General features: G+C 42.2%; 1 protein-coding gene across 1 annotated transcript in view; it reads right to left on the reverse strand.

Annotated features, from left to right (window-relative positions):
* Window positions 1-9,772: 9,772 nt before the first annotated feature.
* LOC123592841 (complement C5-like) overlaps window positions 9,773-23,671 on the reverse strand; it is an 87,770-nt gene continuing 73,871 nt past the window's right edge. Inside the window, exons 34-41 of the mRNA XM_045468229.1 lie at window positions 21,288-21,390; window positions 20,816-20,890; window positions 20,594-20,699; window positions 19,661-19,744; window positions 18,642-18,731; window positions 16,122-16,205; window positions 10,527-10,665; window positions 9,773-9,944 (exon numbers count right to left, since the gene is read on the reverse strand). Coding sequence (XP_045324185.1) covers window positions 9,806-9,944; window positions 10,527-10,665; window positions 16,122-16,205; window positions 18,642-18,731; window positions 19,661-19,744; window positions 20,594-20,699; window positions 20,816-20,890; window positions 21,288-21,390 — 820 coding nt within the window. The 3' untranslated portion in view covers window positions 9,773-9,805. The remainder of the gene's footprint in view (window positions 9,945-10,526; window positions 10,666-16,121; window positions 16,206-18,641; window positions 18,732-19,660; window positions 19,745-20,593; window positions 20,700-20,815; window positions 20,891-21,287; window positions 21,391-23,671) is intronic.

A 23,671-nucleotide genomic window follows, 5' to 3' on the forward strand; every position in this document is an offset into this window, starting at 1 on the left:
ACTCTGAATCAGACAATTCGACACTTCTCATCCGCACGCAGATGGTCGTTACGTAATGGCAGTCGCCGGCTCTGTGTGCGTAACAGTATCATGAGCATTTTCCAGGTTCCTACCTGTCTTTAGAATGATTCTCTTTCAGAGGCGACCTACCATTTCATAGAATGTGTATGCCATCATTTATGTAATCGTTTCTCCCTTTCTAGGACATCACTTTGTATGTCATGTAGCTCTATCGTATAAAGTACATCTATATATATATATATATATATATATATATATATATATATAAAGCTATATCGTATAAAGTATAAAGGCCAGTGCCTTACTTTACAGACCACAGTCTTAGACGCGTATATCCCATATCCCATGGCTACTCAGTGACTCCACGTGGGCGTCTAAAAGGCTTCTCGTATAAACATAACAAGCAGAAATCCTACTTCTCTTCTGTATGGTTTCCTAGGGCCATAGCCAAGTATCACAAACTGGATGGCTTAAGACAACAAAAATGTATTCTCCTGCAGTTCCGGAGATGAGAAGTCTGAAATCAAGGTCTCGGTGGGATTGGTTCCTCCCGAGGGCTCTGAAGGGGGACCTTTGCTGTGCCTTTTCCTGTCCACTGATGACGAGCTGGCAGTTCATGGCATCCCTTGACTTATAGATGTCTCACTCCAATCTCTGCCCCCTCCTCATGTGGCTGGCTCTCCTCAAGTGTCAGGGTCTCGACATGCTCTTCTCCTTTCTGTGTGTCTGTCTCTGTGTCTGAACTTCTCTCTTCTTATAAGGACGCCAGGCATGTTGGAGAAAGGGCCTACCCTACTCCAGCAGGACCTCATCTTACCCTGACTAGTTACATCTGCAATAACCCGATTTCCAAATAAGGTAACGTTCTGCAGTGCTGGGGGTTAGGATTTCAACATCTCTCTCTCTCTCTTTTTTTTTTTAATGTTTATTCATTTTTGAGAGAGAGAGCGAGCGAGCAGGGGAGGGACAGAGAGGTGGGGGACAGAGGATCCGAAGCGGGCTCCACACTGATAGCAGAGAGCCCCATGTGGGGCTCAAACTCGCGAACCATGAGATCATGACCTGACCAGAAGTCAGACACTCAACCAAATGAGCCACCCAGGCGCCCCTCAACATAGCTTTTTGAGGGGGACACAGTTCAACCCATAACGTCTTCCCTTCTCATTTCCCAAATTTTGATCTTCTCCCGTCTTCCCCAACGGTATAATTGGTACCTGTGGCAGCTCAAGTTGAGGATCCATGAGTAATCCTGACTTCTCTGCCTTCATCACCCCATCCCAATTCCTTCCACAAACCCTTCTAGCCCTGCCTCCAAAAATATCGCAAATCCATCAACTTCTCTTCTTCTCCGTTTCCACCATGCCGGTTCAAGCTACTATCCCTTTTCACGGGAACAGTGGCAAGAGCTCCTAACTGCCCCTTTCTCATCCACAATCTGGTCTCATGCCCTTGCTTAGTATTTATTATCTACTGAACAAAGTTCAAACACCTCACTCGTGCTTGCAAGATCCTATTGATCTGGCCCTTTCCCCTCCTCCGAACTCATTTTGGATCACTTGCTTTCTTTGATCAGGTTTCTTGCAGTTCCCTGGAACACTGGCCTCCTTTTCTGGAATACTCTCTTCTGGACCTTCATATGGCTGCCCCTTCCTGTCCTGAGAATCTCAGCTTAAAGCTCATCTTATTTAGTGACATTTAAGAGACCATCCCTGGCCACCTAATCAAAAGCAGCCACCGAGTTATTCTCTACCACAGACCTTTATTTTAATTCTCTGCAGAGAATGTTGTAAATAGATTATTTTTCTCATTTATGTAGGTATTTATTGTCTTTTTCCACAGTTAAAATGTCATTCCTAGGAGAGCAGGGACCTTGTTTATCTTGGTTCCACCATCTAGAACTGTGTCTGGCGCACAGGAGGAACTCAATAAGTATTTATCAAATGAATAATTAATCCCGCACAGGAGATCTTTGTGTATGAACTCCCCCTCTCCCTACCCACTTTTGGAAATTTATTTTATTATAAATAATCCAAGAGGAGGAGGATTCCTGGATCAAGGGATAGAAACATATTTTGGCTCATAAAATGTATTGCCAGAAGTGGTTTGCAAAGATGTAAGGTCCGTTTTCATTTGTTAGGCAACTTTTTGAATCCCACGTGCCAAGGTAGTGATTTTTGGTGTGTGGGGGAGGGAGGGACGGAGGGCGTGAGACACAAGTTGGGATGGCAGGGATGGACGGGTGGGTCAGGCCTCAGCGGCAGCAGGGACCAACCATTCAGCGGGCCACCCATTCCAGGAGGGTCAACAGCCTGGCTCTACAGACCGGCCTGGAGCCGCACACGCAGGGGGCCTCACCCGCTGCATGAACTTGGGTGCAGCTGCAACAGCCAGGCTGAGCGGAATAGCTGGCAGTTACACCTGCCTTTTGGTACAGCGGGGCCTAGTTCTGGAGGCCAGGTCGGGAAGCGGAGAGGGTGTGGAAGCCCAGGACACACAGTGGGGCTTGCACCCGGTATACTGGAGGCCCCTTTGCAAAGGTTATTCCTGGATTGGAGCTCTTCTTCTTAGAACCTGGAGTCTGGAACTTTCGGCGTCTGTGCACCTGCTTTGCACAGTTCTGCACACAGCCGGGCCCATTCAGCAGTGCCCTGCCCTGTCTCCTAAAATTGCTGCAAGGGCTAAAATAGCAGATGTGTAAGGCGTTCAGAACTGTGCCTGGCACATAGTCGGCGTCATCCAAGTGTTGGCCATTACTCCTCCTAGCTCTTATTCCTCACGGGACGACTGAGAGCTTCCTGATGGCAGGCGCTATATTTGAGGCAGAAGAGTCTAGTGCTAATGGGTGAGGCTGCCTCAGTTCTAAATCCCGCCTCCACCACCTACGAGCTGAGTGATCACGGGCAAATTTCTTAATTTCTCTGTTCCTCAGTTTACCCCTCTGTAAAATGGTAATAATGAAAGTACCTGCCTCGTTGGGTTTCTAGTGGATTAAGTGAGTTGATGAATGCAAAAAGCACAGACAGTGCCTAACATATAGACAGCACTTAGTGAGCGAATGGATTTAATGAATGCTCTGATCTGCCCTGAACACATTCCACAAGGGTAGCCTACGTTTCCCTTAATGACCCCCTACCTTCTCTTTTTTTCTTAAGATCTCTCATTGTTGCCTCGTGTTTCTCTGGCTGTCAGAATCCCTCAGCCTTTCCTGCAACCCATTCCTGAAAGACCCAGGCACCATTACTCTTAACTAAAGTGTTGGCTGTTAAGGGGTTGCTTCCGTTCATGCAAAAATCCTGACTTTATGGGACACTTCTAGAACCTTGCTATGTCTGAGAACCAGCACTGTAGGCATCATCTGGGAAACGCAGAATCTCAGGGCCATCCCAGACCTACAGAATCAGAGCCCGCATTTCCACGAGCTCCAAAACAATTCCTCTTAAACTTTAATGTGCCTCTGCTTTTCCTGGAGATCTTTTTAAAATACAGATTTCTTGGCTCCACTCAGAGTTTCTGTTCAGTAGGCCTGAGGTGAGGCCTGAGAATCTGCATTTCCACAGGGTGATGGGGATGCTGACCTAAGACAGCCTCTCGGATCAAAGGAATAAAGCCCAAACAGGAAAATTTGAGGCCCTGAGGGAGACGGCTTTTTAAGACAGCAGATCCCTTCCCAGTCTTTTAAAAGCACATCAGGCAGCCTCTGCCTGTGGCATCTTAGCACAAAGATGCTTTTGATTATTAATGCTATTTCCATATTTATTCAAAATCCTACAGCTTATAAATTCTTTCATGTGTTTGATCTGATTTCATCCTGCAGCCACCCTGTAGATTGAGCCAGGAGAAAGGCTCACCTCGTTTCCAAAAGAGAGAACTGAGGCACAGAGAGTTACGAGGGGTAGAAACCCCACAGCCGGCTGGCTGCCATTGGCCACCACAGACTGTGTTCCCTGGGCTGGCACTGAGGTACAATTTCTAATCCTCGAAACCCTCCGAGGCTGACAATGCTACTCTGTCTTCACAGAAGAATGTTCAGGAACATTCCCGAGGTCACAAACAACAGCAGTTCTGCTTCTTCACCATAGTTACTTCCCCTTAGTAACAGGTCCTGTCTCTGTCTCTTACACACACACACCTGACCACCCCAACTCCAGCCAAACAGAAAACCCTCTTTCTAGGATAGTCCTGACTTCTCACATCTCCTCTGTTGAAACTGTTAGCCCTGGGCCCCACAGGGGGCTCTGACCTGTGCTGGCCGGTGAGGCCCAGCTGGTGGGAGGGGACACCAGGCCCTAACAGGAGGGAAGAGTGTACCTGGGTGGCTAAGAGCCTGGGCCCCGGGGCCCAAAAGATGCCCGACCACTTGTGAAGGTGTGTGACCTAGGGCAACGCAGCCTCCCAGACCCTCGGCTGTTTCCTTCCTAAAAGTAAGAATGGTGGCAATCATCCCAGAGCCGTGAAATGTCAATAGGTGCTCCACGAAATGCAATCAGTGTGGCACCGGGCAAGAAACGTGTTGACGTCACCATCCGTGGCGTGCCAGGGATGTGTTCTTAGCCACCCCAAGTTACATTCGTCATGCCAGGCCCTGTGCGCATCACTTTCTGTGCGCTCTCCCGCTGAAGTCTCGCAGAAATCCTCCCGAGGGTGAATTCTTAGTGCTCCCGCTTTTCAGATGTGAAGACAGAGGCTTACGGAAGTAAAGCAGATGCTTTCGTTTCTACTAATGACCTCTCCGAGCCGAAGGCACATTGGGCATCCTCGGGGCAGACCTCCCACACCGAATGGTTCCTGTAACACTCCCGGAAGGGGCTAGTGATGGGACACTTGGTCCCTCCACCAGAGCCTACTCTGTCTTTGAAGGGCTCTGGTTGGAAGAAAATGCTTCTCTGGAGGGAGCCCAAATCAATTTCTCTGTAACCACCCCTCATTTGCGTGGCGGAAAGAATGCTGGGCTAAGAGTCGGATGCCCTGGGCTGGTGTCCCAGGCTTTCCACTTAACAGCCTTCTGACCACCAGCAGGCTGCTCCTCTGGGCCTGTTTTCCCAGGTGAAAATGAAGGAATTGGATGCGATGGGCTCTAGGTCCTTCCTGGCTTGGACATTTCAGATCATATAATTCGTGAGTCTCTGTGTGTGTTATGCACACATATCTGATTATAATGATGGAAACAGTGAAGGAGTGGACATTGTGTTCCAAGGAACAGATCTGCTTCTGCCAACATGTCTGTCAGGGTGGGGACCCTGCCAGCTGAGAAGAATCCAGAAGGTTCTTAGAAATGGAGTTCTCATCTTGTCTTAAAACAAACCCTCCCTCCCTCCTTCCCTTCTCCTTCCTGCACTTCTCCACCCTCTCTCTTTCATTCTTTCCTTCCTTCCTCCTCAATTCCTTTCTGATTCAGAACCATAAAGCCACATTTCAATCTCCCCATCAGAGTTAAAGATCATGTCCCTGGTGACTCATTTCTCACATGACACCAAGTGTGCAGAATCAGTTTGTTTTCAGGAGCAGAGAAACCTATGCAAACATGACACGGAGCTGCCTTATGTCTCTGAGAGCCTCTCCCATCGGGCAGCTGAAATCCCGGCTCCTGAGGCAGGCGTCGGGCCCACGCGTGGACTTTCACAGGGGCTCCTGGAATCGGACGCAGATCTGGGCACTGTTTGTGAATGTGCATTTTCTAGGAAAAAGAGTCTATGCGAGAGAAGACAGCTGGGTGCTGGATTGGTAGCTGGGCTTGGTGACCATAGGAGTTGACCTGGTATTCAGAGTCAGGCTATCCTGTTGTCTGTGTCTGATGTCACAGAACACAAACATCACACAAAATGGATCAACATGGGAAAAAAGAAGAAAAAAAAAAAAAAGCCTAAACTTTGCCATAATCATGTTAGAGCAGAAAACAGGAACAGTATCCAAACCACAAAAATGAGCAAACATCTCCCCCTTTCCTGGCTAATGTGAGTGACTGCTACTTCTTTTCCTTCCACTTAGATAAGAAATCTGAGTGCTCCCATTTTTCAGATGTGAAGACAGAGGCTTATGGAAGTAAAGCAGATTACTCCTGCTTCCTGACAGCGTCCAATCCGGAGCAAAGCCTTCCTTCCTTAAACCCTCCCTAAAATAATTCACCACAAGCCCAAATCCTGTAATAAGTCCTATCTAACATCCTTTTCTGAGAAGCTCTATGGTTCCCGTGCTGTGTGTTCTCTTTCATTGCAGAGTCAACGACCTCTGCCTCGTTCGATTGGTTGACGCAACATCTCTTGTCTGTTTTACTACAGTGGCCTCCTGCTGCACTCCTCTGCTCAAAACCTCGCAATGGCTCCCCTTTCCCTCTGAGTAAAGCGGAAAGCAAATACCCTGTCCGTGACAGGCCTGATCTGGTCTCTATGCAGTCTCTGGCCTCATCTCCACCCACCTCCCCTATGCCTCACTCTCCTTCTATTACACCAGCCTCTTTGCTCTTCCTGTAAGACACCAGGCCTGCTCCTGCTTTAGGCCTGGGTACTCAGTGCTCCCTCTGCCCCGAACACTCTTCCCCTAGGTGGCCACCTGGCTCCCTCTCTCGTCACCTCCAAGCCTCTGCTCACGTCTCACTTTGAAGCCCACTCTGACCAGACCACTCTATTGATAATGGAAACCCCTCCTCAGCTACTCCTCAGCTCCCTTACTCTGTTCTCCTTTTCTTTTCCTCATAGTTCTTATCCCCTTCAGACAGTCAGGGCCAGGTGCCCAGGTATTGTCTTTACTGTTCATGATGTGTCTCTCCATCCGGGATCGAAGTTCCATCAGGGTGGGGATCTGGGTACCAAGCGCCTAGAGTTGGGCTTAGACTACAATTACCAATCAGGGCATGTTTGTTGGATGTTGCTGAATAAATTAGCATCATCGGGGCTGGGAGGTAAGACTGGACATGACTTTGGCTCAGGATTCCTCACTGAGGAAAATGGAGTGAGGCTGCCTGTCTCAAGCTTGGCACACTGTCAATTCCACATATTTTCTTAAGACAGAGTTTCCTAAACGTCAATCTTGTGCATGCCAACCTCATGATTTTCCCAAGAACAACCTACACTTTTGTTTACTTAAAACTTTTCCTTAAATAGACTTATTTTTTGACAGATACATTTATTTTTGAAAAAAATTGTATATCGTGGTTTTGAGGTGCTAGTTGTATTTTTTCTAATACATGTTAACACAAACATATAGTTGAATCGCTATATCACCTACCCAAAACTAATATAACCCTGTATGCTAACTAACTGGAATTAAAGTAAAAACTTAAAAAAAAAAAAAAAAAACATCTAGCCATTAAAATGAATAGCGTTCGTTTGTAGCATCTAAATCTTCTTACTGCCTCCAGTGGAAACCTGCCTTATGCTTTTCCCTTCAACCAGAAAGATCCTTCTGCCTCCCTCTCCCTACCCAAATCCTGCCCGGTCTTTAGGAGGTCCACGGAAAGCCCTCTAGCTTACACACTCACTCACTTCTCTGAGCTCCCTTCCCACTTCCAGAAAGAAATACATGCCTTGCTTACATGCCATGTGGTTTTGTTTTCTGTTTCCCAACATAAGATTATGAGATGCCTTCTTAGAGCTGTAGAAAGGCGTTTGAATGTTCCACTCCCTTGTTTACAGACCACCAAAGAGATGAGAAGATTTGTCCCAAGTCCCTGCAGGGGCAAAGCCAAGACTAGAATTTGGGCTTTCTGATGCCCCATACTCAGCGGGAATCCGCAGACACTTAATGAGTCCCTGTGACACGTCCAGCATTGTGCCAGGCACCAGAGACAGGGGTGAACAGAACAGATCCAGACTTGCCCACACAGAGCTGACGGTGGAGCTAGGAAGCTGCACGCTGAATAAACAATATACCTGCTTGGAGACATAGTTGCAAGTGCCTTGGAAGAGCTGCTCAGGGTGGAGCAGGGACCCCAGCCTGTTTGGAGGGTTGTGAAAGCCTCACTAAAGAAGTATGCTGGTGGATTTCTAAAGGGTGCCGGGCTAACTCAGAAAGTTTTGATTTGATGTTTGAAAGCTCTGAAGTATCGTGGGTTAATTAGGCCACTGTGGCCCAACCTATTTGCCACAGTGCTTGGGGAAAAGAGAGACCCGTGCCTCCCAGCACTGCAGCAGTCAGCTCCATACATCCTGCATTCGGCAGGAGGGGGACAGGAGACGCTTCAGGTCAGCTCCGGAGGGGGGCCTCATCCCTTGCTGGCAGAGAGTCGGGGCATGGTTGTTTTTGCCAAGGGAGTGCCCACAATGTGAGCCTTGACATTAACGAAAATAAATTCTCAGCTCCTGGAAGTGGAAAATCTTAGTATTACTTACAAGGCACACTGCAAGCCTCGTGTAGTTCTGCCTAACTGGTAAAATGCAGATTTTACAAAAAGGGAATGTGTTACAGTCACTGTTACTGTTACAGCCAGAGTTTATCTTCCTGTTTCCTGGTGAGATTTCAATGGAGTTCGTTAAACTATACCTAAGAAACTCCAACTGCATCCTACCTTGGTCTTAGAAAATTAAACCTGACAAGCAATGTGATGGTCATGATGTGGAAGAGGGATGTGTCTGGACAGAGGGAAAGCCTTGGGGCTTGGTCTCCACTGCTGCCCCTTACCAGGCTGGGAAAATTGCTTCACTTTTCTGAGCTTCCATTTCCTCCTCCATAAATTGGGGATAATAATAATCCTTGTACCTTGTGAGATTATTGAGACATTAAATGGGAATCTATTGGGAAAATTCTTTCCTAAGATCTAAAGGTCACTTAGGGGCACCTGGGTGGCTCAGTCGGTTAAGCGGGCAACTTTGGCTCAGGTCATGATCTCTCAGATTGTGGGTTCGAGCCCCATGTCGGGCTCTGTGCTGACAGCTCGGAATCTGGAGCCTGCTTCGGATTCTGTGTCTCCCTCCGTCTCTACCCCTCCCCTGCTTGTGCTCTGTCTCTCTCTTTCTCTCTCAAAAAATAGACATTAAAAAAGAAAAAAAAGAAATGAACATCCTGTTATAGACCCTCTTTTAGAAAAGCTCAAACACGGCTCTAAGACCTGGTTAGGGCCCAGCAGGAAGGTCTCCTGATCACCACTTGGCTTCTCCTCACCAGGTGCTGCACTGCGGGCTGCCTCCCAGGGTGATTATTGCTGAGGGAGACCCTGGGGGAAACGGACAGGTGCTGGGAGGGAGTGGAGGGAGTCGTGGGACCCCCACGGGGAGAAGGGGAGCCACAGGGGCAAATGCTCCCACCTTCTCAGTTTGCTGAGGACTCTGAGGCTGGGCCTTCTCAGGTCTCTGCCTCTCAACTTGCCCATCTGTGTGGGTCCAGCTGGCCTCGCATAAAATAATAGGCCTCTTCGCTTTTTCCCACATTTTGAAAGCAAAGTCAGGTTTTAATGACCAGCTCTCTGCCCCTCGGTATTTTCTTTCAAGCAAAGGCTATGTTATTGTAAGATACTCCATTTCAATGGGGGCTATTCTTTGGTCCCCGGCAGACATTCCTGAGCGGTAGGTTTTAGGAGGCGGTCCAATTTTTATTGCTTCTGGTGTCCGATAACCTTGGAACGGGTGTCTGTCTCCATGCCCCCTAAGGCCGTGTTATTTCAGAAAGTTACAGCTCTTAAAATCATCCTCTACTAAAAGCAAAGTGCCACTAATTCTAAGTAAAGTGAGCTTTTCAAATAAGACCAGCTGTGAATGTTAAAAAGAAGAAGAAGAAGACGAAGAAGAAACAAAAGAAAAGGAAGACACTTCCACAACAGGAGTCCACAGCGAAAACCCTACATGGTTGAACTTCCTCAGGGGTTTTCGCAGCCATTTAGAAAAATGTCTTCAGCAAACTCATCTAAATTAGCCAAGATCGCCTGGCATGATGGGCACATTGCGTTTGTAGGCCAATATTCAATCCAGGTGGACGAATCCAAAGGGTAGAGGTACCTGCCGAGAAAAAAGGAAAATGAATAGCGAAGAGCCCAATTCAAAGGCACTCAGGCTGCTCACCCCATGTGTCAGCCGGACTCTGCTGGGCCGGCCTCCCCCTGGGAAGGGCCACAAACCCTCAAATCTTGTGAAGCTGCTTGGGGCCCCACGATTAAAGGCGGGAATGGCATCTGTTTCAAGATCTATTTTTTTTAAGAAGAGATCATAAGATGCATATTTAATCATCTCCCTCTTTACAAACAGAACAGTCTGAGAACTTATTGAGGGGGCAGATGTGGCGGAGAGGGGGTCAGAGGGGCGCCTTCAGAAACACCTACACACCCAGGTGCTCAGTCGGTTTATCCATCAGTGAGTTCCCAGCTACCCTGATGGTTATAAGGAGTTCTTTGTTTCCAATTCTCATTGTTTCATTGCTTCTTGGCCTTTTGGCTAAGGTCAAGTGTAAATTCACATTATTTTATTTATGCTGCTAATGGTTTGTTGGTTAACAGCAGGACACATGAGAAACATATAGTGTATTTAAGAATAAATTACACCTAGTTTTGAAGGAAAGATCAGAGGGCCTCCAAAATGACTTACTTGAAACTGAAATTGTATTTTATCTGCAGGGCTTCTTTACCCATAATCAAATATTGTCTTCCTTTTTCCAGATCAGCGTTAGCACACGTTGCCTTTTTAATGAAGGTGACGTCAGAGTCTTTCTGGGCAACAGCTTCTCCTGAGAGGCACACACATGTAAGGTTATCACATTCATGTTATAATGTCACGATTATAAACTCTCGCAATTCCAGTACCTCGTGGCTATTTACTCAAGAGTATATGTTTATCTAGAGTGGCAATTGGAAAGTGACAATGTCTATATGGTTAAGACTCTGGAATCTGGAACCAGGCTCTCTGGGACAAACCTCAGCTCTGCTACTTGCTGGCTGTGTGGACCCAGACAAATGAGGCTCAGATCCCTCATCTGAAAGATGGGAGTGACGATAAAACCCACCTTGGGAAACTGATGTGAGATTAAATGGGTTAACATATATATGAAAAGTGATTAGAACACAACAAGTGCTATATAAGTGCTTGTTACTGTAACTCCTGTAGAAACAGGAATTAAAAGAACGTCTCTATAGTTAAACAATATTAATCCCCAAAATACCAAAAAAGTATTTGGTAGCTGGCAATGGACAACTTTGTAGAAAAATGTAAGACGTGTGAAGGACTTGGAAAATTTTAAGGAGGATAACTTGGGATTCCCAAAGAACTCAGAGATTGGCAAGAAGCTATCTCTCCTACCTGGAATGCATTCCTCCCCATGTTGTCCTGTTAAATTTCTACCCATCCTCAAACACATCATCAATTCTCAAGGTTTCCAGTAAACACTCCCAGAGGCTCTTTCTCATAAATATCTCTCTGTCTCCCCCTTGCTCCCATTATACTTGAGCTTCTATCACAGTATTTCACCCCACATGTATCTTCAGCGAGGCTGGAAGCTTCTTGAAGCAGGGACTGGGCCCGATTCATTGCTATAGATTCAGGACTGATGATCAGTTATTAAACTCTGACAGAGTTATCCTGTACATAATAGTACGTACATCATAATACATAATGTACATAATAGTAACTACATCAATAGCAAACTTTAATTAGTGTTCTTTAACTAGTGTGCACACATCAGCTGTCCTGATGACCATTAAAACATACATGACTTCCCCTGGCAGCAATATCTAAACAATATTCCCAGCACTGTTTACCAACTCAGCCCCTGTCACGGCCTTATCATTATTTTTAAAAGCCTCTGGTTATGGAAAATTTCAAGCATATTCAGAAAGAGGGAATAATTAACCTTGGCTCAACAATCACTGATCTTTTTTTTTTTTTTTTTTTCCATTTATATCTTCACTCCAAGCACCCTGTGTTTTAGGGGAAACACCAACTTGTCATTATCCTTGAGCTGTATAATTGCTCTCTGTTTTAAATAGTTTAGGTTTTAGTTTGGCTTATTGTTAGTGTGCAGCAATTCTTGGGTAAGTGGTAAATGTGTGATGTTTTGATATTTATAGACATTTAAAATTTGTATATATTAAAAAATAAACACCCAGAAAGAAGAGATAATAAATTATGCAAAATTTTCTTAACATTTCCTTTTAAATGTCATAAATGTGAATCTTCTGAATGGACAGGAGAACAGAAAAGAAATGATATTAAAAAGAACTACAGTTTGGGGGGCACCTGGGTGGCTCAGTTAGTTAAGTGCCTGACTTTGGCTCAGGTTATGGTCTCATCAGGCTCTGTGCTGACAGCTTAGAGCCTAGAGCTGCTTCGGATTCTGTGTCTCCCTCTCTCTCTCATTGCTCTCTGCCTCTCAAAAATAAACATTAGGGGCACCTGGGTGGCTCAGTTGGTAAAGTGTCTGACTTCGGCTCAGGTCATGGTCTTGTGGTCCGTGAGTTTGAGCCCTGCATTGGGCTCTGCTCTGTGCTCAGAGCTCAGAGCCTGGAGCCTACTTTGGATTCTGTGTCTCCCTCTTTCTCTGCCTCTCCCTGCTTATGTTCTGTCTCTGTCTCTGTCTCTCTCAAAAATAAATGTAAAAAACAAAAAAAAATTTAAATAAATAAGAATAAATAAACATTAAAAATTTTTAAAAGAACTATAGCTTGGGAATCATCTGATACTGCACAAAATTGAGAACAGTCTGGAATGTCTTTTGATTCTGTGCAAGAATCGGTGCAAAATAAAACAAATAACTTGCATTTCTGGAATGAAAAGCACTTGATTATTTCAGTAAAAATAGGAATGGCTTATTATTGCTTATAATGTGAAAGCTGGATGCAATTGGTGCTCAAAAGTTGGGCTGTGAAACAATCGAAGTGCTAAACACCTGTTTTGTCAGAATGACGACCATGGTTTAAATAAACAAACTTTGTGATCATCAATGAGAAAAAAACAGAATAACATGCTAAATCAATTTCATACAGTGAAACATTTGAAACAATAAAAACCAGAAAAGCATTTTATCAGAGTATTGATCCACCAAATAAATATTTGGAAAGTATTATTAGAATCCAACTCTAGTCTATGGCTAACAATGATCAAGCATTTTCAGACTCCAAACTCTTGATAGAATATCAAAAGAGACAGAAAATCAATATAAACATATTACAGTTTAGATTTATGGTCCTACTTATTGTAAAATTTATACCTACTGAAATGAGAGCACAGCTTTTTGGAAAATCTAAATAAGGTGATAAAATTAAATTCCAATATTTTTTTATTAAACTCTTTTTTAAAATGTTACTTGTTTATTTATTTATTTATTTATTTACTTATTTATTTATTTGTTTAGAGAGCACATAAGAGTGGGGGAGGGGCAGAGAGAGAGGGAGAATCCCAAGCAGACTTTGCACTGTCAGCACAGACCCTGATGTGGGACTTGATCCCATGAAACATGAGATTATGACCTGAGCTGAAATCAAGAGTCAGACACTTAACTGACTGAGCCACCCAGGCGCCCCTTAAATTTCAATAATTATTGAGAAAATCAAGTACTTAACATCAAAAGTGTTTAAAATAATGTAAAAAAAAACCTGCCGACTTCGAAGACTGCTTAATGGGTTTTATTGATATCAAGGTACTGGAAGGAATAACTGAACAACTGTTTGAGAGAAAGGAGTCAATGAGGAATATTCATGTGAACTCCTTACTGGTGCAGATGCAATGCCAAAGAGGAGTCTGGGCTTCAGCAAAAATTTGGAAGTTCCCAGCTGTTCAATTTGGCTTTGACTGAATTATGTATCAAGTAGATATCAAGTGTCTCTGGACAATATAAAGATACGAGCCAAGCAAAAGATCACTTTAAATATTGTCTTAATAAATTTAGTGTTTACTACCACATATCTAATACACACTAGACAGAAGTAAGTAATAAGAAAGCTTTAAAAATTGTAATAATGAAAACAATTGCAATAATCAAAATTGGAAAAATATTGGGATTTTGATGGGCAGCTGGTAGTGCTAGAATCGTGAAGGCAGTTTGGAAATTATAAGTTTGATAGATTCACTTTGATACATAATTATGTACACAATTGTGTTATAGGTGCAAATATTTAGAAAGTGGATAGATATACTTTTTGGTGATTTGCTTATGATAGTCTAGCAATTTTGTCAATACCATCTTTAGCTGTTCAAAAAAAGATATTTCAGTTTTGATAAGCTCACAGATTACAGAATGATAAAACCATATAAAAATAAGTAAAGGAAACTACAAAAGTGGAACAAGAGCTGTTATAAAATCAAGAATGATCATAAATTTGATATAAAACAAAATAAAGTCAACTTAAGGGAAAAGCAAATTTATGAAAATATTTTTGTTTTAGTGACAAGAGTTAAAAATATGACAAACTTTTCAGTTTTTTAAAAAATTTATGAAGTCTACATTTTTTGCCTTTGACATTTGGAAAACTGAGGGTTGAAGGGGAATAAAAATTAAGAAAATTGGGAAAGCTAAATATGGCATTTCAATAAATTGTTTTTATGATTTAGCTGGTAATAGAGATATGTTGAATATGTAAAAATGTCAGACAGTATCCAAAGGACTAGAAACATTTTGAATGTAATTACTACCAATTTAGCTTGAGCTGAGAGAGACTTCATTACCATGAACAATACTGTCACTATAGGAGAAATTACTTATTGAGATTATAGGTTGTGTAAAGACTATCAGTGCAATAAAGATGTAATTGGAAATGTTTGAGGTGGTTCCTCATTGTCAAATCAAAGCTCAGATGGGCAATTCTGTAGTGAGGCAAGCAAAATAAAACTGACAATTTATAAAAATAAAAAAACTTATTTGGAATTATTAGAATGATTTAATGGGGGCGCCTGTGTGGCTCAGTTGGTTAAGCGTCCAACTCTTGATTTCGGCTCAGGTCATGATCTCACGGTCCTGAGGTTGAGCCCCACATCAGGTTCTGAGCTGATAGCACAGAGCCTGCTTGGGATTCTCTCTCTCCCTCTCTCTGCTCCTCCTCAGCTTGTGCGTGCGCACATACTCTCACTTTCTCTCTCAAAATAAATAAATAAACATTTAAAAAAGAATGATTTAATGAATCATTTGTGTGGTAATTTATGTAATCTGACAAGCAGCATTATAACATTTATAGCTTAGTTTAATTAGAGAATAAAAGGGAACATATTTTTAAATGTTTTATGTGTTATTTTACATACAAGTTCATTTTATTCTATTGGTTATTGAAACTCTCATTTATCTTCACTGAGCCTCTAACCCAAGCCTTTGCACTTCACAGATGCCCTTAACTGGTTTCCCTCTTTCTATTTGTGTTCCTTCCAACAGAAGAAAGCCAGAGTTATCTTTTCTTTTCTTTTTTTTTTTTTTTTCAATTTTTTAAATGTTTATTTATTTTTGAGAGAGAGAGAGAGCCAGAAACAGAGTATAAGCAGGGGAGGGGCAGAGAGAGCCAGAGACGCAGAATCTGAAACAGGCTCCAGGCTCTGAGCTGTCAGCACAGAGCCTGACACGGGCTTGAACTCACAAACAGTGAGATCATGACCTGAGCCGAAGTCGGATGCTCAACCGACTGAGCCACCCAGGCACCCCCAGAGTGATCTTTTAAAATCATAAATCAGATCATGCTATTTGCCTACCTCAAACTTTTTATTAGCTTCCCTTTGGACTTCTAGAATAAAATCCAATTTCTTGCCATGCCTTATAAATCCCTGTATGACCCAGCTCCTGTCTCTCAGCCTCTTCTCACGCTAGGCTCTCCCTGTCTCATTATAGCCCAGTCACCCCCTGGGGTTCATCAGTTCCCTGATGGTGCCTAGTTGCTTGCTGTCTCAGGCCTTTGCATATTTGATTCCCTCTCTGCCCCGTCCCTTTAATGGCTACACCCCTAAATGATGCCGTCTGTTATCACAATACAGAAGCTTCCCACACTAATTCCATATCTCAAATATAGTGCTGGCTGTGATTAATAATTGTTTAATTTGTTTTTTTCATTTCCTTTTTAAAAACACATGTCTCCTTATATTATGGAATATAAGGTTCATGAAGGCAGGAACTCTGGTTGTGTTATTCAAGTTGTTTTCTCTGTGTCTAATAAAATGGCCCATAGTAAGTACTAAATATTGGTGGAGTGAAAGAATAAATGAATGAATTCTCACCAGCTTTGTAGATGTCCAGGAGGGTTGCCGTGTACTTAACAAAGACATTTTCTTTGGTGATGGATGTGATACGAACTTTATAAGCTGGTAGAAGAAACAACACAAGAATTCGTGCTTAATATCACTAATGCCGTGTCCAGTAGAAGCCAGAGTTTGTCAAACAAATGAGGAAGGAAGCATAGCAAGCTTTTACGGGCACCCTGAGGTAAATCTCATTTCTTCCAAAAGGCCTTCCTAGATTCTGATAATGACTCATGGTTCCATTCTACTTAGAACCATTTGCCCTCGCCACTGTTACAGAACGGGCTGATTGGGATAAGAGCAATATTAAATTAAAAGACAGAAGCACACTAAACAGACAAAAATATGCCTTTGTTAGATGGAGTGTTCAGATTCTGATCCTTTAAGATTAGTGGGGTCACGCCCATGGGGAACGTGGAGGAGATCCTTCTCCATAGGCCCACAGAGGGTTTATCTACCATTCAGGCCTGCCCTGTGGGCCTCCTGTCTCCTTGCCTTGATCCCTTGCCTACCTCCACTGGCTTTGATCTTTGGGTTTTGACAGGATTCCATTTTCTGACTCATCTTTGCTTGGATTGACAGCTATCTGACATTCTCTATCCTGGTTTCTCTTCCTTCAGGCGTTACCTTTTAATCCACGGTATTTGATCTCACTTTTGGAATGGGAAGCTTAAAGAGATCTATCCCATCTATGTGGCCTAAGAAAAGATCTCATTTTTGCTTTGGGTGGGGTTGAAGTGAATGATCTGAAAGGTTTGCCCACTTTGGGGATTCTAGCTAGCGAGCTAGATGAATGAACTCATTGTGCCAGAACAAAAGCTGAGTGAATTAGTAGTTTAAAACAGATTTTAAAATGTCCCGAATTTCAGATTTATGTCTCTATGGTGCATATGGGCAACGTACCTGCTCTGGACATAGGTGGAGGGAGGGAAATATTTTATTTCGTTTTTATTTTATTATTCTAATATCAACCCATAGTCTTCAAAAAAGCCAGATAAGCCTTTTCTTGAGAATAATAAACTACATCCAGATTGCATTTATTCTATGTGTTAAAACAGGTTTTTGATATTCAAGAGTTAAAATAGTTCTAAAATGGAGGGAAGAAATAATTTGGTGAAATTTTTATTTATTAAACAATATAGTATTCAAATCTTAATGTGTTTTAAAACCTGCAGTGGGTCTTGGCTGAGTTAGGCAGCTTTTTTTAGGTTTTTTAAAAAAATCAAGATGAATTCTAAAAAAAGAAAGACTATAAACCATACCCAATTCATCCTGAGATGGCTGCATTTCCACTAAGAGAGGTCAATATAATACAATGGAAATGACAATGGAGACCAGGATGCATCCTCATTTTCCTACTGACTTCTTGCATAAATTTGAACAAATTACTGAGTCTCCCTGAGCCTCAGTTTCTTCACTGGCAAAATATAGATAATTCTCTGTTACCTCAAAGAAGTCTTAGGGGGCCCCACAGAGGAGCCATATATGAAAACAGTTGGTAAACACAAAGTGCTGAATTAGATGTACTTATCTTTCATTTAAATAACACCCTACTTACACACACACATGGTTTGAGATAGTGTACAAAATGCTCTCTTTCTCTCTCAAAACACACACACATACACACACACACACACACACACACACACACACACCAGAAATAAATAAACATTAGGAACTATGGATAGAAAACAAAACTACAACCATACTGGGCATCAGATTTAGCTCTGTGCTCTGGGTTACCAGAAGGAGATGCTCCTTTTGAAGTGAAAGATTGCAGTTCTGCATACATTTAAAATGATTTAGTACCAATATTTTTACCTTGTCTTTATTTATTTATTTTTTTTAAATTTTTTTTTCAACGTTTATTTATTTTTGGGACAGAGAGAGACAGAGCATGAACGGGGGAGGGGCAGAGAGAGAGGGAGACACAGAATCGGAAACAGGCTCCAGGCTCTGAGCCATCAGCCCAGAGCCCGACGCGGGGCTCGAACTCACGGACCGCGAGATCGTGACCTGGCTGAAGTCGGACGCTTAACCGACTGCGCCACCCAGGCGCCCCTTTACCTTGTCTTTAAAGGGAGTTTGAAAAAACTCCAAGCCCCCGAACCACCTTTGTCTCTCCCTCTGCTCTATTGACTGGAAGAATATGCTAGTGAAATCTTACATCTTCCTGGCTTCTCAAAAGTTTCCTTTAACTATATTTTAGTTCAGTTTAATTCAATATGTTTAATTCAATGTGATCTATCGGAGTAAAGTGTCTTGGCCAGGTGTGTACATCACTCCAATCATTTTAAGTGAAAGTTACATTTCTTTCCTGAAGGATGAATAATTTTGCATGTTAATGCCAAAAATCGATGGCATTTTCCTTCAAGGGAACACATGGAGTACAGTATTCACAGATATAATCGTTGTGAAAGGTTGTTGATCTTTCTAACTGATCACGTATTCATAACATCTCATGTTTAATGGAACTCTACATTGAACCTTTGAACTTACCATAGGCAATGTCTGGTTTACATGCTGTTTCTTTTCTAGTATCTGCAGAGATTGTCAGATCCAATTCTGTCTGCATCTGTCCGCAGTCAGCTGGATTTTGCGAAAAGTGCTAAAAGTTAGGTTAACGTAAAGAAGCAGCCACTCCCTTTGCATTAAACACAGTTCTCATGAGTCCTGACACAATCCAGTATAACCTTACAAATACCAGACACCTACAACCTGTCCATTTTCTCCTCTTCCACAAAGTAAAACATTATGCAAAGCAAAACCAAAACAGACACAAGCACACACAAAATCTTGAACATGAAGGCTTAGAATGGGCAGTCACTCCACATTCAGTTCTTTAGAAATGTATATGTTTTCACGGAAGAAAGGAGGAAAATTTTCCCATTCCCTTCCTGCCTTGAAGGAACCAAGATGATACCTGGACTGATTTACGGTTATAAAATGGTATAGTAGGTACCTAAGAAATGTACAGATGTTAAGGTTTCTGAAAAACAAAATAAACCCCAAACCAGCTCAGACCCACATGGAATCGGTTGTTGACTGTTGTTGGGTTCTGGGTCTTTTTCTTGACCAAGAAGACTGTCTTAGGTTTACAGAAGACTGAAGGTAACCAAACAATAAACAGAGATGTCACAAAGTGGGAAGGACAAGGGAAAAAAAAAAGAAAGAAGAGCTAGTGGCTCAGTCTTGAGCCTCTGTTCTCTTAGGTTGTGGTCCTATTACATTAAAAAGACCATGTGAAAAGTAAAAATTTCGCATCATGCTATCCCTCTGATATCCAACAATTGTCTAGATGGTGTTTCTCCCGCTTTGTACAGTAGAAGCTATCAGGATGTTCACGACTTGTTGAGAAGTAGTTTTATCATATTAAAGGAATCAGCTTTCAATCAGCTGAGATTATATGTCTACTTCTGAGAAATGAGTTTGTCAAATAGCTTCCCCCAGGTTAGCCCTGGATTATGAGTGGCTGCTTTAAACAAGCATGCAGCCTAAACATGTTAAGTGAAGTTTACCTTCTATGCATTTGCATGTTACTCCTTCACAGACTTTCTGCAGTCTGGCATCGAATGGGTTATAGAACATGGTGCACTGCTTATCTGTGGCAATGAAAACATAGTTAGGAGAGGTGGCTTGATTAACTCTCAATACATTCATGGATCAGTGAGTCTCCCATGGGAACTTGGAGATCACGTATCCCAAACCTTTCGATTTTGTAACTTAGGTGCAGGGAGGTTAAATTGTGAATTGCCTCTCCTGGCATGGGCCCCTTCCACCCTCCCTCAAAGACTTCCCTTTCTATGCTCGAAACTTACTGTTCCATATTTATTTCTTAGAATTAAAATATTTGGTGCTTCCATAAATGAGAGGAAATAAATTGTGTTACACGAGAGTCAATCGAAAGAGCTGTAATTGTTTAGGCTGGAGAAGAACAGGGGAAGTGGGGCTTAGTATGTTCCATGTGATTCCAGAAGACACAACTAGAATGAATGGATATGAGAGTTTGGTTCATTTTAAGATTTTTTTTTTTTTTTGAAATAAGTAGAACTGCTTAATGTGGACTTGTCTGCCCTGCGACCCAAAGAGCTCTCCAATCACTTAGTATTAGAGGCTGAGTGATCAAAAGTGGGGGTCATTCACTCAACATTTATCAATACGTGTTATATACTGAACACTGAGTTAGATGCTGGGGGCACAAGGATGAAAGCCTTCCATCTGGGTTTGGTGAGAAAGACATGCAAACAGATAACAACAAAGCAATGTGACAACTGCTACAACGGAGCCCTTGGCAAAATGTGATGAGAATATCAGTGGACAAGGTGATTCTTGGAGGATGAAAGAAATAGGGGGGCGGGGGAAATGGGCTTCTCCAAAAACGAGAGATGCGGTGAGTAGTGTAACGAAGGCAAAGTCATCCTCTGCAGAAATCTTCGAGTCAAGCTGATTACCTGGTCTGTGGTATTCATACACCGTGAAAGTAGCAGGATTCAGAAACCCAACTTGAAACAGCTCAAATATCCGGAACCGAACACAAAGGAACTCATCAGAAGGAATCTGTCCGACAAATTCAAGGTTTGAGGAAATTAATGGGAGAGAAGAGACTCAGCATTTTTAGCCTGTAGATTTTGGATAGTGATTGGAAATGGAGAACGGTGGGAGGTGGAACTTACCGAATTCAGTTGCAGAATAATATGTCCATCTTTGATTTGGTAATCAGCTAATAGTTGGTCTACCCTTTCCACAAGCTAAGAGAGGAAAGGGAAGGCTTGAATTTAATTTCATGATCTTTAAAAAAATTTTTTTCTCAAAGTTTATCTTTTTGTTTAAATGCTTTCATCCAATATTGGGATGTTAGACATGGGGATGTAATCCACTATTCAAAAAAGCTGAAAAGCAGCTCCTCTTCTTGAAGAAGTCTGGACATGTTATCATATACACTCACATTTTATTCAGACCATGCACACATATGTCCCCACTTTACTTCGGAAAATCAAAGCTTAGGTAGATTGTTGGTTTGGAAAGAATATTCTAGGTGGTTCCATGAAAGTAATATATTAAAAGGAAAGAAAATAGCTTTATCTGTAAAATAATGCAGTAAAGAAAACCAAACATCCATAACCATATGTAAAAGACAACATTTACAGCTTTTAAGTCTTCTTGGTTTGCACCAATTCCAGTAGGCAAAGAGATATCCATCACTGCATGGGAAGATCCCGATGATGATTCTTCTTTGCTGGGCTTGTAGCTAAAACAAATTAGAGATTAGGAAATGCAATAGATACGTGGACAAGATTCTTCAAGAAAAGGTCTTGTTTCTTAGTAGGCTTTAATTTTTAATTTGGGCCTCCACTTCCTTGCCTCTCTATAATACATGCATTGCAATCTCTAAATTTTAGAGTTGCAAGAGACTTTTGAGTCATCTATTCTAACTCTTGCTCACTTGGCAAATACTTTAAATGGACCACCATTCTGGAACTGGAAAACATCATAGAAGTCATTCAGTCCAAGCTCTTTAATTAACTAGTTGAGGAAACTGAGGATGAGAGTAAGGTACTTGTTCAAGGTCACATGACTAGTTCACCCCAGAGCTGCATAAACCTCTTGATTTCTATTCTAGTTCTTTTTTTCTAACAGAGCACATTTGAAAAAGAAAATTAGTTCTATGTTGGAAAAAGACTCAATAAGCATGTTTAGGAAAAGACTGGAAGGAAATACCTAAAATGTTAGCAGCTACTTTCTCTGGATGGTGAGATTATAAGTGATGATCTCTTTTTCTTACCCATGCTTTTCTGTGTTTTCTAAATTTTCCACAATAGATAATTTATTCTTTAAAAAATTTTTTAATGTGTATTCATTTTTAAGAGAGAGAGAGCGAGAGAGAGAGCGCACAAGCATGGGAGGGGCAGAGAGAGGGAGACACAGAATCAATCTGAAGCAGGCTCCAGGCTCTGAGCTGTCAGCATAGAGCCTGATGCGTGGCTCGAACCCATACACCACGCGATCATGACCTGAGCTGAAGTCAGGTGCTTAACCAACTGAGCCACTCAGGTGCCCCAATAGATAATTTATTTTAAAAAAGTGTTTGAGGACTATCCTTTGCTAGGAATTGTGTTTGGGAGGAAGCTAAGGAAAAAGGCAAAGGAGGTAAAATGGGAGATTTAGTGTTTAAGTTTTTTTTTGTTTTTCTGATAAGAGAGAGGAAAAAAAAAAAACACTGAACTGGGGAATCAGGAAACTTGGGATTCACCCAGTTCTGCTGAGACATTTCCACAAATTGTTCTCCCTTTCTAGAGCTCATTTTCTTATTTGCAAAATAAACTGTGAAGAAGAATGAACTTGTGTGTTAGTTTTATCTTTATAATTCCAAGGCTTCGTTTTGAGTGGCAGAGGTTGATGCTACCATTAAGCAGAATTAGAAGATTTAAAAGGGGCAAGTTGGCAGGTCCGGGACTGGGGCCCAGGGACAGGGGCAGAGTGTGGTTCTGCAAAGGTTGAGTTTCAGGTCCCAGCTTCACCTCAAGATGCTTGACAGGTAGCCAGACTTCTGAGAGTGGAGCTTAAAGATCAATCAGGATTAAAGGAAGAAACGGGGGAGACAGTGTCGTAGGGGGGCAGATAAATTGATCTCACCTGAAGGAATGAGTTTTAATTAAATGGGAGGTTTTATTTGAGATAGAGGTGGCAAGGGATCTCTTTCCCCCAATTGCACCTAATCAGGGCAGACCCCATCAGATGTCTTGCATGTAATAGTTACCGTAAAAGATATTATAAAATCTCTGGTTACAGAAATTTAACCCCATTCTTCACCAAATTAACAATTAACAACAGACTGTAAGACAATGTGGAACTGTAAAATGATATCTGGACATCTCCCCGTAACTGGGCGGGTGAGTATCACCAGAAGCAGAGACCTCTTGCTCACAGATGCAAATACTCTGTCAACAGAATGGAAAAGGGCCTCCTGAATGGAGAATGTCTATGAAAAGTTGCTGGAGACTTGATGACTGGTTGCCATGGTGACTGTTTCAACCATGGAACAGAAACCTTCCTTTCAAGAAGCCCCTTGCCTGCTGCCAAAGACAGCAATCTCCCCCAAAGGCATTTTGTTCAGAGAGGAGAGAAGAGAAATCCTTTTTTTCTTCTCTTATGGATACAACAGAGAGGTTGTAAGAAGCTAAATACAGGAAAGAGACCCCCTGAATACAGAAACTGTATGCTGGTGTGTTTTTTTTGTTTTTTTTTTTGTTTTGTTTTGTTTTTTGTTTTTAATCAGGAGAGAGAATATTGGATGGCAGAGAATTTTTCACATAAATAAGTACTACACAGTTACTTTTGGACTTTATCCAACCTAACTTCAGCTTTACAGAGCCAAAGCATATTCCACCTGGCTTTTTTGAACATTCTGTTCCGAATTTGTAAAAGTCAAAAAATAGAAAGTTCAATATTACATCTCCATTTGCCTTCTTTTATATATTAGCAATCTGGAATTAGGCCTCCTGTCAATGAATTCAAATGAAAGAGTTTGG

Source organism: Leopardus geoffroyi, chromosome D4 (assembly GCF_018350155.1).
Source record: "Leopardus geoffroyi isolate Oge1 chromosome D4, O.geoffroyi_Oge1_pat1.0, whole genome shotgun sequence".
NCBI lineage: Eukaryota > Metazoa > Chordata > Mammalia > Carnivora > Felidae > Leopardus > Leopardus geoffroyi.